Source organism: Carcharodon carcharias, chromosome 8 (assembly GCF_017639515.1).
Source record: "Carcharodon carcharias isolate sCarCar2 chromosome 8, sCarCar2.pri, whole genome shotgun sequence".
NCBI lineage: Eukaryota > Metazoa > Chordata > Chondrichthyes > Lamniformes > Lamnidae > Carcharodon > Carcharodon carcharias.
The window spans coordinates 37910740-37929835 of record NC_054474.1 but is presented as its reverse complement, the minus strand read 5'-3'; the positions used below and the strand labels follow the sequence as shown (position 1 = coordinate 37929835).

Genomic DNA, 19096 nt, shown 5'->3' with positions numbered 1-19096 from the left:
ACCACATATATTTCTTAATGACATTTAACTATTTTAATGAATCTTCTTCGAGTCTGCAAAATATACTTCAGCTCCCTGCTGTGCTCTCAATGAAAAGTGCAAAACCAAGAGTAATCTGGAAGCTCAATGTTCAATGGTGCTCCGATTCTTTCTTGGTTGCAAAAGCCAAAATCATCAATTCAGTGCAGTCAGCGATTCAAATCTGGGAATCTTCTATATTCTGTATGGCATAACATCACACTTCAGGGAACATTTTGCTCACCTGAGACTTTACTTGGAAGGGGCAGAAGGAAAGAAATCTAGGAATGTATTGTTGCAAAAGCGCTGGTAAGTTATCCAGAGAATGAATTGCTTCAATTTTTAGCACGGCGAATAGTATTTGCAATATGAGATGTCCACTGAGGTTACACTTATATATTACATGCTTGGTTTATCCCACCAACAGAACTGTTCTACCACTAGTGGTTTTGCCTGTATAAACTAGCTGCTTGTTCTATTTAATATGCTTCTGTTGGAATGTTAGGACTTTCTAAACAAAAGTTTAGTCAGAACCAGCAGTTTCCAAAAAAAAAAACAATCCTGTAGCAGGCATTTTTCTTAAACCATTGTTTATTTCTATGTATGCTTTGTTAACTGAATTACTTAATTTGCTTAACTCTTCCAGATTGTTCAATCTAGAACACAGATGAAAAATCAATTGATGAATTCTACTCAACTTGTACCTCCACATGTTGGGGATGTACAAAGGAAATCTGTTCCTCCTGTTAATTGGGCATTTCATTTTCCATTCCTGACAAGCCAGCTGAAAATAGCAATATAAGGTGCGATTATTCAGCAAGGCTAGCATTTAAGCTCTTAATTCACAGCACACTTACATACAGTGTTTTGGCACCACCCCTATACCCATAATCTATTACTGTTTTTGATCAAAGCTTTGCCTGTGTGTCAGCCTAGGTTCAGTAATAGCACTTCCACCTCCAAGTCAAAAGGTCACGGGTTCAAGCCTCACGCCTGAGACATGAACACATAATGCAGTCTGCCACATCAGTGAAGTATTGTGGGGTGCTACACTGTCAGAGGTATCATTTTTCAGATGAGATGTTAAACTGAGACCCAGTCTGCCTTCATGGTTGATGTATGAGGTAGTAAGGTATTATTTTTAAAAAGAGCAGAGGGTTCCTCCCAGTATCTTAGATAACATTTATCCCTTAAACAAAAGCTAAAACAGATGATCTGTTACAAAGCTGTTTTTAGGACCAGGCTGCGAGCAAATTGGTTATGTCTCCAACATTACAATACAAAAGTACTTAGCTAGCTGTAAAGCATTTTGGGATGTCCTACAGTTAAGAGAAATCAGATATAAACACATTCTTTGTTCTTTCTTCACAATGAACACAATACTCAAATTATTGCACTGTAAAAAGCATATTTTTTTAAAAATTAGCACAACCATTCACAGTCTCCATCTATTTCTTAAGTGCCAGCTTTGGCTCAGTGGTAATACTCTCAACCCTGAGTAAAAAATTCATGGTTTCAAGCCCCATTCTATGACTTGACTGCATAATCCAGAACAACACTTTAAAGCATCAGTACCTCAGTACTGTACCATAAGGCATCATTTCTCAGATAAGACATCAAATCAAGGCCCCAACTGCCAGCTCAGCTGGAAATGGACATCAGGGATGAGGAATAAATACCAGCCATGCCAGCAATGCCAACACCCCATGACTAAATAAAGAAAATATCCCACTGCATTATTCAAAGAAGAGCAAGGGAGTGTTCCAGTGTCCTGACCGTCATTTATCTCTCAATCATTTATTTAATTGCTATTTGTGGGATTTTGCTGAGTGCAAGTTGGCTATGTTTACCTAATTAAACAACTGAATGCACTTCAAAAGGAAATGTTCGACTTTTATATCTACAAAATGTCTCAGATACTACATCAATGCAAAAGTTTAAAAATTTCTGTAAGATATATTAACCTCTAATGTTTTGTACTCCTCGGGTTTATAAATTCCAGACCTCTACCATCATTTAAGCTAGTGCCTTCAAGGTCCAGCAAAGCTGCCCAAGAAAATACTCTTCTCTGTCAGTGGGCACCAAGTGAAGCTGAGAAATATCCTGATAGTAAGGCAGCCAAAACCAATTCAGCAGACTAGAGAAATTCAATTTGTATCCTTACAGTCTGTGGTGCTGTGCACTAACTCACTATCTGTTTCCTCCCTCTCCCCTAACTACTTTGCTAGTTTTCCACAAAGAACTCATTATTGCCCACTTTATCAATCATTTAGCATACTTACACAATCCACTCTTGTAACTTGGACTGAAATCAGAAAAACTGAGAGCCAATGAATGTATATAAGTGTTAAGATAAGGAAATGTTGCTTGCTTAAAAGGTGGAAAAACCCACAAACAATCAAATGATCTGTGAAATTAGTCATACTGTTGAAGTATCTTCTTGAATTAATTAAGAATGCATCCAGTGTAACACTTAAAAAAAATAAAAGCTATTAAACTCTACAATGTATCACTGTCTCTGCCTGGTGAGGTGCCCTTTGAAATTTAACTGCATTAGCAGTGTAAACATACATTATTTAAACTGAATGATAATTTTACTAATTTACTTCAAATCAGCAGGAAAATTCAATAAAATATGTAAACTGACTACAATCTTTAATGTTTGTTTTTAAACTTATCTAAGGGTTCAGAAACACACTTAATGTGCAACAAGAAATGGCTTTACCATGTGATAAGTGCTGGTCTGCTGAGGTCGGTCAGTATAGTAGGAATCCACATTGTCTGTGATCGTTTGCCGCTCTCCTTTCAGATTGATCTTCCTGAAGCGCCGACGAGACTGCCGGTTGGTAACTTCCCTCTGTAGATTTTTCTCCTCATTCTCGCTGACATTTTCAACCTGAAATATATGTTCAGGATCCTGATTGAACATCCAATTCTTCCATATCACAGAAAGTCTGTGCAACTTTAAGAGACTCATGAGAAATGCATAAAAGCATTTAAATATGCCTGTACTGGTGTGAGGAGGGGGCTGCTTGGTGGAACATAAACCACACACAGGCACAACTGCATGCTAACTGAGAAAAATTATGTTTCAATAAGCTAGAGGCCACAACTTCCTTCCTTCCAGGAAACTGTAAATAACGGTTTATCAGTGCAGTAATCACTTGCTTGCTTTGCGTGTGTACAATGCACTGAACATTGCCTCTTTTTCTCTTGCATGCTGATATTTTGTCAAATGTCAAGCATATGTATGCTATCTTTTCATACATCATTCAGTTCTTCATATCTGTACCAGCATAACCTCAAATTAAGATACATTCAATAGGTACTTATTTAGTAAACATCTTATATCTTTTTTGTTATCTGCCACGTTGTTTTCCCCTGGGAAACTAAACTCCGAAAAAAAATGGAAAAGACAGCTTTAACTAGATTGCCTACAGCATTTGTTATTTTACCCTCTCCTTACTGTCTATAAGGCTCTCCACACCAAGCATAATCTTAGTTTGAGAGGCAGATGAAAGATCTGTTCCCAAGTTGTTGATGATGTCATTTCCTGGTTATCAGCTATGGGGTGTACAAGAGTGGGCTGGGCATGATTCTCCCTATGAATTACCCTCACTCCCCCGTCATCAGGGAAGTGTAAAATCTCAACTTTTAAACTCTGAGAGCAAACTTGCATCTTATTTTAAAGCACTGCTTATCAGGTTCCAATGTACCATACCACCAATGGAAATATTATGAAATCTGGCATTCAGGTTACATTTTCATGCAAGTACTTACCTAAACATATAAGGATAACTTATATTCTGTGGTGGTGAGACAAGATATTTGAAATCAATACACAAAACGTTACATTGAGCAATTTGATTTCATGTGAGCTCTGTTCATGTTCCACAAAATTTCATGACTCTCATACTCCGTTTATACAAAAAAATGGAATTTTCAGAGATTAAAAAAGAAATTCATTAACCTATGTTGCAGGGAAGCACAACATATTTTCTTGGAATTATGATCAGATAAAGTCAGGGTCATATTTACAGATCATGACTCAACTTCAGGTGCCACTGTCACTGTTGCCCAATGATTTGAAGCATCAGAAAGTTCAGGAAGGATGGAGATTGTTTTTATTGCCTTGACATATAAAAAGGGAAGCAAATCTTCTTAGAGCCCAGTCAAGAAAGAGCAAAACTGATTAAATTCAACATTTTAACTGGTCAGCTACACTTGTTACAATACACGAAACAGTAACAAGTGGATCAGAATAACAAGCAATAATTGAACAAAGCCGTCTCTTTGATTTGAACATAAGTAAAACTATTTGATTGATTTGAGATGTAGCCCAGATTTTGTGGTTGTAATGACAGAAAAACAGTCAGTGCTAATCGTCATTACTCTGTGAATTAACAGCAATTTCTAGCATCCTTACATGTGCAGTTAAACACCAGAAATCCAGAAGTGTCAGTGATTTCTCATTCCTGCAGGCGATGTTGTTGAGGTCCCTCTAAACTACAATCAAGGAAAAAAGAAATCACTCAACTGACGAGAACCTGCCCTTTTTCACTATTATTCTTGCTGTAAAAGCCCCTAAAGAAGGTATGCCTTGTTAACCGAGGTGTTACTGGGTTTTCAATGGCGCTCTTAATTTTGGTTGATGAATAACATCTGTGGCCTTGAAACACTAACTTTAAATTTTCAAATGTCAAATTCCTTCATTGTGATAAAATTCCATAAATTTTAAAGTAATAGAACGTATTTTCTAAATTTAAGATATTTCAGTTTCTGCCTTAATTCCATCTCTATGTTGCAATTTTTATTTTGCTTTCTATTAAAATATAAAAATTGAATGATAAAACCTGCTTGTTACTTTCTGGAGAAAGTCTGAGAATTCTTCAACGTGATTGGCTGCTTAACCTGCTTGGTGACATCACGGTTGCTGGACACCAGAGATGCCCTTGAGCTGACACCGCAATGAAATTAATATTGGGAGATGGGGAGCTCCATGCCATACAGCCAGCTAAAATATTTGGTTAGCTTTCTCCCAGGACAACAAGCTTATAAACTTTGCCACTGGCTGTAAAATCCAGACAATGATCTTTCTTAAATATTTTACAATAAAGGTATTCAGCCAAACCCAACATAGCAGCAAAGCTACAATCTAAGTAAAAATAATAAAAATGATGTGAAAGTAAACTGTAGAGGTAACTGGATTCGTGACATTATTGACTGTTGCAATCACCATGGGGAAACCGTTAACCAAAATAACCAAATTTACTGAATGACCACCCAAATGAAGAAATTACCAACAAGATTCCACTTATTGTAGCTCTTACTTTTTTTAAATTCATTCAGGGGTTGTGGGTGGGCACCGCTGGCTAGGCCAGCATTTATTGCCCATCCCTAATTGCCCTTGAGAAGATGGTGGTGAGCTGCCATCTTGAACTGCTGTAAGTACATCCACAGTGTTGTTCGAGAGGGAGCTCCAGGATTTTGATCCAGTGATAGTGAAGGAACAACGATATATTTCCAAGTCAGGATAATGAGTGCTTTGGAGGGGAACATCCCGGCAGTGGTACTCCCATTTGACTGCTGCCCTTGACCTTTTAGATAGTAGTGATCATGGGTTTGGATGGTGCTGTCTAAGGAGCGTTGGTGAGTTCCTACAGTGCATTTGTAGATGATACACACTGCTGCCACCGTGTGTCAGTGGTGGAGGGAGTGAATGTTTGTGAATGGGGTGCCAATCAAGCAGGCTACTTTGTCCTGGACAAGCTTCTCGTGTTGTTGTTGGAGCTGCATTCATCCAGGCAAGTGAAGACTATTCCATCACACTCCTGGCTTTGGGGAGTCAGGAGGTGAATTACTCACCACAGGATTCCTAGCCTGACCTGGTTTTGTAGACACAGCATTTATATGGCTAGTTCAGTTCAGTTCAGCTCAGTTCCTAGTCAATGGTCGTCGTCGTCGTCATCATCGTCATCATCATCATCATCATCATCCCCCCAGCCCCCCAAACCAAGAAGTTGATAGTGGGAGATTCAGCAATGGTAATGCCATTGAATGTCAAAGGGTGATGGTTAGATTCTCTCTTGTTGGAGATGGTCATTGCCTGGCACTTGTGTGGCGTGAATGTTACTCAGCACTTATCAACCCAAGCCTGGCTATTGTCCAGGTCTCACTGCATTTGGGCATGGACTGCTTCGGTATCTGATGAGTCGTGAATGGTACTAAACATTGTGCACTCATCTGCGAACACCCCCACTTCTGACCTTATGATGGAAGAAAGGTCATTGATGCAGCAGCTGAAGATGGTTGGGCCGAGAACACTACCCTGAGGAACACCTACAGTGATATCCTGGAATTGAGGTGATTAGCATCCGATAACCACAACCATCATCCTTTGTGCTAGGTATGACTCCAAATGGTGGAGAGTTTTCCCCCTGATTCCCATCGACTCCAGGTTTGCTCGGGCTCCTTGATACCACACTTAATTAAATGCTGCCTTGATGTCAAGGACAATCACTCTGGGCCTCACTTCTGGAGTTCAGTTTTTTGTCCATGTTTGAACCAAGGCTGTAATGAAGTCAGGAACTGAGTGGCCCTGGCAGAACCTAAGCTAAGTGTCAGTAAGCAGCTTATTGCTAAGCAAGTGCCACGTGATCGCACTGTTGATTACCTCTTCCATCATGAATTAAAACCAACACAAATTAAACATGAATTAACAGGCAAATCACACTTGAACCAAAAAGGTAAATTGACTTTAAATTATTGATGCAACAAAGATAAGTCTTGCACAATCAGAAGCATCCTCATCACTCCCTGCATAAATGTGGCACTACTTGGCTACACAGTTCCACAATATATTGCTCTTAACTCATGCAGGGTAGATCAGGAGTCCTATCCGATAATAGCTTTCCCCTTAAGCGTCACACAGCAAGAATTATCAGCAAGGCACACTTCCACAAACCCTTTTTCTATCACGGATCACGTCAGTGCTGATGGTGTAGTTTTCCAGAGTTCCTTTTCAAGCGACTAACCGATAACATCCTGGTTCATAGTTTGGCTACATCTGGGAAAACACCCAGCTCTTCAACCTCTCCATGCACTTCACACAGCTTTCCACGTTTTAGACCTTTTTAGTCACCTCACACAGTACCTCCATGAACTCCTATATCCTTTTCTGCCAAACAGAAAAACTCACCACTTCCTGAGCGTGACTTGCTTCTTCCTCTCACAAGAATTTTCTCTGTTCCTCTTTCTGTCAGCTTTTTCGTGCCTGCATTTGTGCACTAATTGCTTTCATCCTCTAGCTCCTCAGCTTGTAGGTCTTCTTTGTGTCTGCAGCTCTCTTTTGCATCTGCTAGCCACACCACTTCTTTATCTTCCTTCCTGCTGATACTGCTTTCAGGTCAAAAGGTCATCAAGTCACATGGACCAGTATTTCTTATCCAAGAAAAATGCAATTAATCTCTTTACCTTTGATGCAAACTCTTCAAAGGCCCTTTTCAAACATTCTTAAAAACAATTAAAAATTCCACAGACATTTTAAACAATGCTGCTTCCAGGTCAAATGTCGTCACAATACCCTGAGCTCTGACATTGCATTTCAACATATGTTTATTTTCCTTTCCCCCGACAACAAAGCATCAGGAACTATATCAAGTATAAGCACCATATACGTTCAAAAGGTGGATGGTGCACCAAAGTTCAGACTGGCAATTTAGTTTTGCTGACAATTCCTCCAAGCATCAGGTTAACTTCCTTATCCCAGACAACATATAATATAGATGTCAATAGAAAGCAGATCAAAAAGCTGAGCAACACAGGCATGAACCCACTTCCTGTTACATTAAGCATTGGTGCAATAATTTGCAGTCTGTATGTTGCATCTCTTCCTGTTGCTAAATCCATTGGCAATTTAGTTAGGTACCTATCATATACAGTACATCAGCTGCTCTAACACAGCAATATATTTTTTAAATACATTATTTTAAAATCGGATTCAGATTTGCATATGTAATTAGTTCAAATATCAATGAGGAATATCAAAATTTTAAAATAATTTAACATTACAAGGGGCCAGGTGCCTTTCCATCATGAATAACATCAAATTCATTAGGAATTTCAGTATTTTTCTTCCCACCAGGGCATCTTGTCACTTTTTCTTTACTCCACAGGAGTGAGCTTTATATATAAAAAAAATTCTGACAAAGCTCCAAACTGTTGAACAACATCCCACATCTTTATGGTCCAAATTACTTTTTTTTTCAAAAATAAATTAAATTATAAAATTCCACATTCTCCAGATTATTATCCTAGGTCTCTGAATTTCTAGTCCAGTATCATGACCGCTATAAAAAAGATATATATACATATTCTAAAAGAAATAAACTTCCAAAAGCATTAAATTGTTTTGCAACAAATACGGTAAATGATAATTCCAAACTTTACAGCTGAACTGAGAAATTTATAACATCAATTGGGCATATAAACAGTGAAAGGGGTAGTAAAATGAGTGGGGTTAATTAGGGGTTAAAAAGAGATTTATGCATGGAGGTAGGGAGTATGGCTGAAGTACTAAATGAGTACTTTGCATTTGTCTTTGTCAAAGAAGATGCTGCTGCCAAGTTATAATGAAAAGAGATAGTTGAAACCTCTGGCTGGACTAAAAATTGATGAAGAGGAGCTATTAGAAAGGCTGGTTGTACATCAAATTGATAAGTCACCATGAATGGATCAGATGCATCCAAGGATACTAAGGAAAACAAAGGTGGAAATTGTGGAAGCAATAGCAATAATCTTTTGATACTCCTTGGATATGGGGGTTGTTCAAAAATGGGTGTGAGGATAAACCCAGCAACTACAGGCTGAGTTTAAACTCAATGGTGGAAAAGCTCTAGAAATGATAATCCAGGACAAAATTAACAGTCACTCAGACAAAGGTAGATTAATTATGGAAAGCCAATATGGATTAAAGGCAAATACTGTTTAACTAACTTAATTAAGGCTATTGATGAGTAAGTATACAAGTTTGATGAGGGCAATGCGATTGATATGGTATACAGGGACTTCCAAAAGATATTTGATGAAGTGTTACGTAACAGGTTTGTCAGCAAAATCAAAACCCATGGAATAAAAGTGGCAGCATAGATAAGAAGTTGGCTGAGTGACAGGAAATAGAGAGTAGTTGTTTCCCGAACTCGAGGAAGATGAGATTCCCCACAGGTTGGTACTGGAATCTCCACTTTTGACATTGACATTGGTGTGCAAGGAACAATTTCAAAATCTGTGAATGACACAAAATTGGAAGTACTGTGAACTATGAGGAGGATAATGATAAACTTCAACAGAATGCCACATGACAGATGAAATCTAATGACAACAAGTATGAAGTGATGCATTTTGGTAGGAAGATCAAGGGCGGCAATATAAATTAAATGGTACAATTCTAAATGGGGTGCAGAAACAGGGAGATCTGGGGTAATGTTTGTATGTATTATTGAAGGTGGCTGAGCAGGTTCAAAAGGTGTATAGGATCCTGGACTTTATAAATAGGTGCAGAGAGCACAGAAAAAGTAAGTTATGATGAACCTTTATATTAAAATGGTTCAGTCTCAACTGGACTAATGAGTCCAATTCTGGGCGCCATGCTTCAGAGGGGGTGCAGAAAAGATTCATGAGAATGGTTCCAGGGATCAGGGACTTCAGTTATGTGGGTAGACTAGAGAAGCTGGGGTTCTTCTCCTTAGAGAAGGTTAAGAGGAGATTTGATAGAGGTGCTCAATATCATGAGAGGTCTAGACAGGGTAGAAAGGGAGAAACTGTTTCCAATGGCAGAAGGGTTGAAAACCAGAGGACACCGATTTCAGGTGAACGACCAAAAGAACCAGAGGCATTATGAAGAGAAACTTTAATTTTTATGTAGCTTGCGCTTAGGATCTGGAATGCAATGCCTGAGAGAGTAGTGGAGGCAGATTCAGTTATGGCTTTCAAAAGGAAATTGGACAGCACCTCAAGAGAAAAAAATCTGCAAGGCTCCAATGAAAGGGAGGGACTAGTTCTTGCAGAGAGCTGGCACAAACATGCAGGCCAAATAGCTCTCTTCTATGCTATAACCATTGCATGATTCTATATACTAGCTTGTCTCTCTCAAAAGTCACACCATTAAATAGAAGCTATGAAGGTTACCATGGTCCAACAGGGGGCAGGAACATGGTTAATTTGTCTGCCAAATCTTCAATGTGTCTATAAAAAAGGGCCAAGGATGGAATCATCCTTATTTGTTTATAAAATTTGACTAACTGGTACTTGAGCTGCCGTGTTTTGCAATCTATAATAAGTAATCCATAGCCAGTCACATCAACAGATAGGTCAATGGACAAGTGGAAAACCACAGCACAGGAAAGTAAGCCAATGTAGGGAGAAAGTTACTTATACAAAGGTGGTCTTTTCAATCCATCTTTTAGTTTGAAGCAGCATACCGGAAAACTAAGCCCAGATCAATGCATTGGGGGCCAGATTTTCCCACCCCAAATCAGGATGCAACTGAGGCAGGACACCAGAAAATGGCACTGGCCAACACTGATGACTCTCCTGAGGACCAGGAGCAGATGGAGGTCATTAGGGAGCTCTGAAGCTGAACAGCTGCAACCTGGCGGAAGCAGGGGTGGCAGCACTGTAATAGTTTTATTTAATGCAAAATAGAGTAAGTTGGGACAAGAAAAACAACTACTGAGCAGATTTTTTTTTACTACCAACCCTTCCCTACCCTGTCGTTGGTCCCAGCTCTTCATATGCTCTGGTCACTTTGAAGATGTAGATCCTTTCATTTAAGACCACCCACAAATCAAGCCAGGGCGTGGCTCACTTCCCTAGTGTTCCACCTCCATTTCCGTGCCCTGCATCTTTTCCCCATCGCACCCCACCCCACTAATAGAGCTGTAGACCCCTCTTCTGGGGTCATTAAGACCCCAAATCCATGAAAAGCACATTTTATAGCATATTGGAGGTGGAGGCAGGTTCACGACCCAGAATCAAACCTGCCTCCCAATTCCCACCTCCAATGGAAAAAAACAATCCTAGGTTTCAATTTAGAACAAGTTACAGAACCTTAAGCCACTATGCTCCAATCTGGAATCCTTTTCCCAAACTCCTTTGCTTTAACAACCTACCCAAAACCTACTCTTTGAAGACACTTTCATTCACTCCCCTAATTTTTCTCCATATTTTTGAATTTCAGATACCCTTTGTGAAACATCTTAACAATTCTGTCGAAGGGTCATGAGGACTCGAAACGTCAACTCTTTTCTTCTCCGCCGATGCTGCCAGACCTGCTGAGTTTTTCCAGGTAATTCTGTTTTTGTTTTACAATTCTGTTGTACTTTGCACAGTCACTACATCAAATTCAGTTTATGAACATGATGCTCTGTACTAGTGTAAGTGCACATTCTGTGGGGCCTGAAAGGAGAGTGAAGTCTGTCCTGCTGGAGTAAAAATTGGCAAGAAGGCACACTGAAAGAAATAATTTTTTAGCAGTTTTTTTTAGCTAAATTGAGCACAATTAATTACTTGGAGGAAAAACATTGGCAGAAGTTCCATTGGAACTGCTCCTGCTCTGCTACCATGACAACAACTCACATTTATGTAGTGCCTTCAAAATAGTAGAACGTTTCAAGGTGCTTCACAGGAGCTTTATCAAAGTAAATCTGATGCCCAGCCGCACAAGAAAATATTAGGGCAGATGACCCTTCGTCAAAGAGATAGATTTAGAGGAGTATTTCAAAAGAAAAAGAGAGATAGAGAGGCAGAGGGGTTTAAAGAAGGAATTCCAGAGCTTAGGGACGTAGCAGCTGAAGTCATGGTTGCCAACGGTGCTCAAGAGGCCAAAGTGAACGAATGTAGGTATCACGGAGGGTGGTAGGGTTGGAAAAGGTGAAAAAGATGGCGGAGGTTGGGGGGAGGGCAAGGTTAAGAATTTTAAAATTGAGCAATTAAGCTGTTGCTTAGCAGGGAGCCAATATTGCTGATGGGTGGACAGGACTTAGCAAGAGCTAAGACAAAGGCAGAGCTCTGGCTGATCTCATGTTTACAGAGGGTGGAACCTAGGAGGTTGGCCAGGGCTGCATTGGAATGGTCAAGTCTGGAGTTAACAAAGGAATGGCTGAGGGTTTCAGTAGTTTATGAACTGTATTACTGTAAGTACATGATCTCTACTGGTGTAAGTGCACGTTCTGGCGGGTGGGAAAGAGAAGTGAAACATGTTCTGTTCTAGCAAAATCTGTCCAAAATATGCATAGAGTGCAATAATTTTTCAGCAGCTTTTCTTCTAGCTAAGTTGAACACAATTGCTAGGAGGAAAAACAACAGCAGGGGCATAACTGGGCAATGTTACAGGTGGAACTAGGCAGTTTTAATTTTGACACGGATAGGCCTTCAGAAGCTCATCTTGGAGTAAAAGGCAATAAGAGTTTCCTCTAAAGTGCACCCATGTGTGGATGCGCAGCAACCCAGGGACTCACCAGTTGCCCTGTTTAGGATAATGCACATTCACAGTCACTCAAAATAAACTGAATGAACTGAGTGCTAAAATGAACAGACCACACATAACAACAAACAAAAAGGGAACATTAGTTAGGCAAATAATATGGTTCAGCCTCACTAGTTGCCTATGATGGGGTTGGTGGCTAGGAAGTGGAGTTCATAGTAGGGACCGAAAATATTACAGTGATATTTAGTCAAAAGGAGAGGCGTATGATGAGAGGGGAACGAAAGGAGGGCGAGAAGGGACAATTGAAGAAGAAAAGCCTGAGTAGGGAAGAGCAGGATGGAGAGTCAGAGTAACAAGGATTGAGAGGACTAGGAAAGAGGAGACAGAAGGGGAGGGGAGGGAGGAGAGAGGGACATGCGATGAGATATGGGGAGGAGAGAGATGGAGTGGATGTGAGAAGGGGAAGGACAAGAGATAGAGAGCAAGAAAAGTGGAGGGAAGTGATATGAGAGAAGAGGACTTAGGAGAGAATGGGGAGAGGAGGAGAGAAAGGGGAGGTGAGGGGAGAGGAGAAAGGAAGAATGGGATAGGGAGAATCAAGAAAAAGGAGGGGAGAAAAAAGAATGAGAGAGGAGGGGAGGAAAGAGAATGAGGGGGATGGGGAACGGGTGACAGGAAGAAAAGAGGTTCAAAGAGGCAAAGGGGTGAAGCAGAGAAAGAGGAAGAGATGGAGAGGGATGCAGAGAGAAGTGGAGGGGAGACAATACAGGATGGAAGAGGGAGAGGAGAAGACAAAAAAGGGAAGAAAGGAGAAGGAACAGAGGAAGAAAGTGGGGAGGGAAAATGATAAAGTAATGGAATGGAAGGAGGTGAAGAAGAGAGGGGAAGGGCAGGAAGAAAAGGAAAGGAGGGGCGGGAGGACGAAGCGGGAGTAGTAAGAAAGGATGGGGCTGAAAAAGAGAAAAGAAACAAATGGGTGGGAAGAGAGGGAATAATTATTTTGTTCACCAATTCTTCAGCATCCCAACCTCTGCTCTGGTATCATGTCTACGTTTGCTTAACCCAAAAGCTGGTCAAGGCTCCCCAGTTGCAATGCGACAGGAGAGCCTCATTTTACATAAAAATATGAATTAAAAAAATTGCACAACTGACATTTCCTTTGCTGAAATACATATAATGACACTCCTGAATGAGACTGCCCACAGGTTAATCTGGTGGAATGGAATAAAGCAATCAATTCCTTCCAGAAAAGCAACTCCCGCAATGCCACCAACCCCACAGACACAAACACCACCTCCACACTCCACAACCACACGCAACTTGTAAACACAGCAAATATGAACATTCTGTGCTCAGAAACTCTGTCTTGTGATCCCCAACAGTGCACTGCACTGTGTGCAACTTGGGGCATGGAATAGTCCACTATCATTGTACATTTGTAAATAAAAATTGTTAACCTTATTCTGTTGAGCAAAGTAAAGAGCTGGTAAAGTTGTACACTGGAATGTTAATCCAATTTCCTTCTCGGCTTCACTTTCACACTATTGTAAAGCATAAATATTGCTGTTTATTTACATCTTTTTCTAGTGATGCTCTGTGCTGGCCTGTGAACAGAGGAGGTGGTTAAATTAAACGTTCTCCCCAGTTTCAGTGGTGCACTGTATTAGAGAGCTTCTCTGAATTGGAATGGTAACCTCCATACTAAACTCTGCTGCCTGCATCCTAATTCGCACCAAGTCCCATTCACCCATCACCCTTGTGCTCGCTAACCTATAATGGCTTCTGATTAGGCAATGCCTTTATTTTAAAATTCCTATTCTCAGTTTTAAATAGGCCCCTTCTATCTGTACAATCCAGCCCTATAATCCAAGAGATAATTGGCTCCTACATTCTGGACTTTTGGGCACTCCCAATTTTAATCATTCCTTTATTGGCATCCATACCTTAAGCTGCCAAGGCCCTAAGCTCTGGGGTTCCGCTCAATGATATTCTTTGCATTTCGGCCTCTCTATCCTCCTAGACTTAAGATGGCTTAAAAATTGATAAAGGCACAGTATTAGAAAGGCTGGCTGTAATTGAAGTTCATAAGTCACCAGGAACTGATCAGAGACATCAGAGGACACTGAAGGATGTAAGGGTGGAAAGTGCAAGTAAGGGCCATAATCTTCCAATGCTCCTTAGATGTTATGATCCCCATAGAGACTAATAATGTTTTTAATAGAGATGAATTTCCCAATAACTGATAAAAAGAACCAAGGGGCAGGATTTCAATTTTTGATATTTACTGTAACAAATAAACCAAGGTCAACATAGATCAAACCTTAATTAATAGGCAACAAATACAAATTAAAGATAAGGTACTTTTGCATTAACTAAGGCAACCAAAGTTTGCCTCACAAAACCTTTTCACTGTATGCCACACTTCCGGGAGATATGTAGTATTAAAGGAACAGCCCCACAGTTACTCCCAACAATCAAGCAGAGGTTCATTTTTTCAACCACGGCAGGTCGAAACCTTCCAGTGTCCTTCAACAATCATTCCATTCTGCCCGAGTTTTCCCAGATATGATTATCAACAACAAGGCACACCTTGATGACTTCCCATTCCTTAAATCTTCAAGAGCCCCATCTGTTCTGTTCCCTTTTTCCTGAACAGAAACAGAACTTTAAAAGTATCCTGTTTGGTCATTAACACAAAACAGTTCTTGCTTTTCCACAGCAGTAGTTTCTTTTTCCTGCATCTCAGACGCAGCTGTCCTTTTTCTGTGGGATACTGTGAAAGCTGTTAAAAGTCCCACTCCACTTCAAATAGTTTCTAATTGAGTTTTGCTCTCAATGGCGACCAGGTCAAATGGGCAATTCTCCAGTGTTTTTCAAAAAAGAGTGCAAGACAAATCCAGCAACTACAGGCCAGTGAATTTAACCTGAGAGGAAGGAAGGCTTTTAAAAATGATAATCAAGGGCAAAATTAACAACTACTTGGACAAATGTGGATAAATTAAGGAAAGCCAATTTGGGTTTGTTAAAATCATGTGTATCTAACTTGATTGAGGTTTTCGATTAAATAACAGAGAGGACCGATGATGGTAATGCAGTTGATGTACTTCCAAAAGGCATTTGATAATTTTTTTTTATTCTTTCATTAAGTGTGGGCATTTGTTGCTACATGACAAGCTTGTCAGCAAAGCTGAAGCCCATGGGATTAATATAACAGTGGCAGCATGGTACAAAATTGGCTGAGTGGTAGGAAGCAATAGTGGTGACCGGCTGTTTTCTGAATTAGAGGAAGACATATAGTGGGGTTTTTAAGGTATCATAGGAGGACCACTGCTCCTCTTGATCTATATTTATGACTTAGACTAGGGTGTGAAGGACACAATTTGAAAACCTGCAGATGACACTAAACTTGGAAGTACTGTGAGCTGTAAGGAGGATAGTGAAAAACTTCAAGAGAACAAAGGCATGCTGTATGAATGGCAGACATGTGACAGATGAAACTTACTGCTGAGAAGTATGGAATGATGCAGTTTGGTAGGAAGAATGAGGAGAAGCAATATAAAATAAAGGATACAATTCTAAAGGGGGTACAGAAGCAGAGGAACCGGGGGGTATATGTGCACAGATCTTTGAAGGTGGCAGGGCAGGCTGAGAGTGATTAAAAAGGCATACAGGATCCTGGGCTTTATAAATGGAGGTATAGAGTACAAAAGCAAGGACGTTAAAGAACCTATAAAATAAAGGCTTGCCTCAACTGGAATAGTTAAATTCTGAGTGCCACACCTTAGGAAAGATGCGAAGGCTTTAGAGAGGGTGCAAAAAAGATTCACAAGAATGCTTCCCAGATGATAGACTTCAGTTAAGTGGATAGACTGCCGAGAAAGTTGAAAGGAGATTTTTATAGTGCTCAAAATCTTGAAGAGTCTAGACAAAGTGAATAGAGAGAAACTGGCGGAAGGATCAAGACCAGAGGACACCATTTAAGGTGACTGGCAAAAACCACAACAGCAACTTGGAAAACGTTTTTAAATAGTACGTGGTTAGGAGTTGGAATACACTGCTAGAGAGACTGGTGAGAGAGAGTCAGTTGTGGTTTTCAAAAGGGAGTTGGATAATTATCTGAAGAGAAAAAATTTGTAAGGCTGCAGGGAAAAGGCAAGGAGTGGAATTAGCTGAGTAAACGCCCACACAGAGACAACAGGCCGAATAGCCTTTTCTGTGCTGTAGCCATTCTATGGGCACAATTTTACGGCTTGCCAATTCCCAGGGTGGCCTTCCCTCATAGCTCCCGCAACCCCCGCGCCCTTCCCCAACCCAACCTGTTCACAATATTATGCAAGGTGCCCTGCCTACCCTCATCCCAATAGAGGCCCTTTATTATCACCAATTGTTGTAAAAACCCATTTGATTCAGTAATCTCCTTTAGGGAAGAAAGTCTGTCATCTTTACCTGGGCTGGTCTATATGTGGCTCCAGACCCACAGTAAGGCAATTGACTCTTAACTGCCCTCTAAAATGCAAGACAAATATCTAGATTGTGGTTCATGTTAATATTTTAAAGGTAATATTTAGTTCTGGGAAGATTAAAGTTTAACTGTAGAAAATAGGATAAATGCAACTAAAGCAACTTGGACACTATTACGTTTAAAAGATAAGAGCCATAAAACAGCAGGTAAAGTTATTTAGTTTATTAGAGACGTGGTGTCTACACTGCTTGCAAAGAAGTGCAATCCAGAGAGCTATTTTGTTTTGGGGGTTAGAAATAAATTAGTTTTAAATCATTGTGAATCCTGAAAGGTTACATTGTCATGGAGATGGGTGAAGCTCAAGGTGGTCATCTGGTTTCAATTTATCTGCATGTTTGTTGGGAGAGCGAGTGCAGGGGAGAAGGATTCCGCAAAAGGTGCTGTTGTTAGGCTCCACGCAGCTAGGGCTCAGCCAAGTCCTTTGGAGCTGAGAAGGTGATGGAAAGTCACTGGTTTCGTGCTAGGCATTTAGGACTCAGAAGAACCCCTGAAAGCCATTTATAGTTCAGTGCAGCTGGGAGACTGGAGTCCAGAGAAACTCAGGGGCAGTGCCAGCTTAGTGAAGCTAGAGGTTTGCAAAAGAATTGGAATTGTGCTGGTAATTTAGAGGCGGGAGTACAGCTTTGTGAATCCTGTGGAACACAGTCTCAGCAGAAGAAATTGACCCATTGGAAGTGAGCAGTCAACGAGGCAGTCCGAGTCGGAGCAGCTTTTGAGGGAATTCAAAGCCTAAATCTTCAAAAGTGAGGAGATGAAATCCCTCATGACGGAGACAGAGTTTTAATAGCAGTCACCTACATCTAGGTGGATTGCTGAGAAATCCGTGGGATCTGTCTTGGTCGCATCTGCCATTTAATGTGCAGTGCGGTGCGTTCAACTACAGTTTGCCTGTTAAGTCATATTCACCTCATGTTAATTATGAATGTTAAAATATAAGGTAGATATTGTAGATTGTTTTACATTTCTGACCTTGTTTCGTAAAGTTTATTTTGTTTGTTTAAAACCATGGATTCTTGTGGCTTTATTCTCCTACTGGGCAACAGGGATTTCAAACTTTGTCTTTAAACAAAAACTTATTGGCCCCTAACTGGATCGTAACAAATGGCCTAGCAAGTCACTCAGTTCAACAGCAATTAGGGATGAGCAACAAATGCTGGCCTTACCAGCGATGCACACATCCCATGAAAACATTTTTTAAATGGCCACTTAAGGAGTCGCTTCACACCCAGCCTCAATTTTGATGCTGGTGAGAGGAGTTCAGTGGCAGATGTTCAGCCTTTCAGGTGACCCTGCTCGGGCCTTGGGCAGGAAGATAGAGGGGAGGGACCTCCCTCAAGGGTCCCCTTTCCACAACAGATGACCACCCACCACCTCCGCCTTCCCACCCACTCCTCTCCCAGATGCTTCCAACACTAGCCCGCCCTCAGCCTCTCCATCAAGACCTCCACCCTCCCCTCACCCCACCCCATCCCAGGCCTCCCCTTCCTTCCCTATCATGAGGCCTCTGCACTTACCAAAACCTGGATTCAGAGAGTATTCGGTGACTGTTAGTAGTCTCAGTCCTGGCCACTGCTACCACTGGTGCTGCTGAGACTACAGACCTGCGAGCCAATCTGATCTGTTTGCAGCTCTCTGAGGCAGAACTTCTGCCTAAATGAGAAGTGTAAAATGACTGTGGAGCTGCTGTGATCAACAGGGATTCTAAGGTGCTCCTTATAATCTACCTCATTAACCAATGTTTTGGTCATCTATCATAACATCTCCTTATATGGTGCAGTGTCCTATTTTGTTTTATAACACCCCTGCGGAGAGCCTTGGTACATATTATTGCATTAAAGGCACCAAATAAGCAAATATTGCCTTTGTTGACACCCTCGTGTAAAGTTGTTGGATATAGTGAACCCAAGCATACACTTATACACAACTTTCTTTCTGAGCTACTGCTGCAAGTTTTAAGCAAGGAGTAGGAAGTTTATTTCTTCTGAATATCAAATTATATCTAGCTAAACATGGCATTGTTGTACAAAAGAGATGAAGTTTTATTCTACATTTAACCTGGAATATATTTGATG

The 19096-nt window shown here is 40.6% G+C and overlaps 1 protein-coding gene across 9 annotated transcripts in view; it reads right to left on the bottom strand.

Annotated features, from left to right (window-relative positions):
* The window catches only part of rapgef6 (Rap guanine nucleotide exchange factor (GEF) 6), a 419806-nt gene that overhangs the window by 234076 nt on the left and 166634 nt on the right, over positions 1–19096 (bottom strand). For 8 of the 9 annotated variants that reach the window (XM_041193252.1, XM_041193254.1, XM_041193259.1 and 5 more), the window contains one exon: positions 2744–2914. In XM_041193252.1, the coding sequence (XP_041049186.1) occupies positions 2744–2914 (171 nt within the window). Of the gene's footprint in view, positions 1–2743; positions 2915–3484; positions 3528–19096 lie in introns of those variants that run through there. The other variant, XM_041193261.1, reaches the window with a different exon arrangement.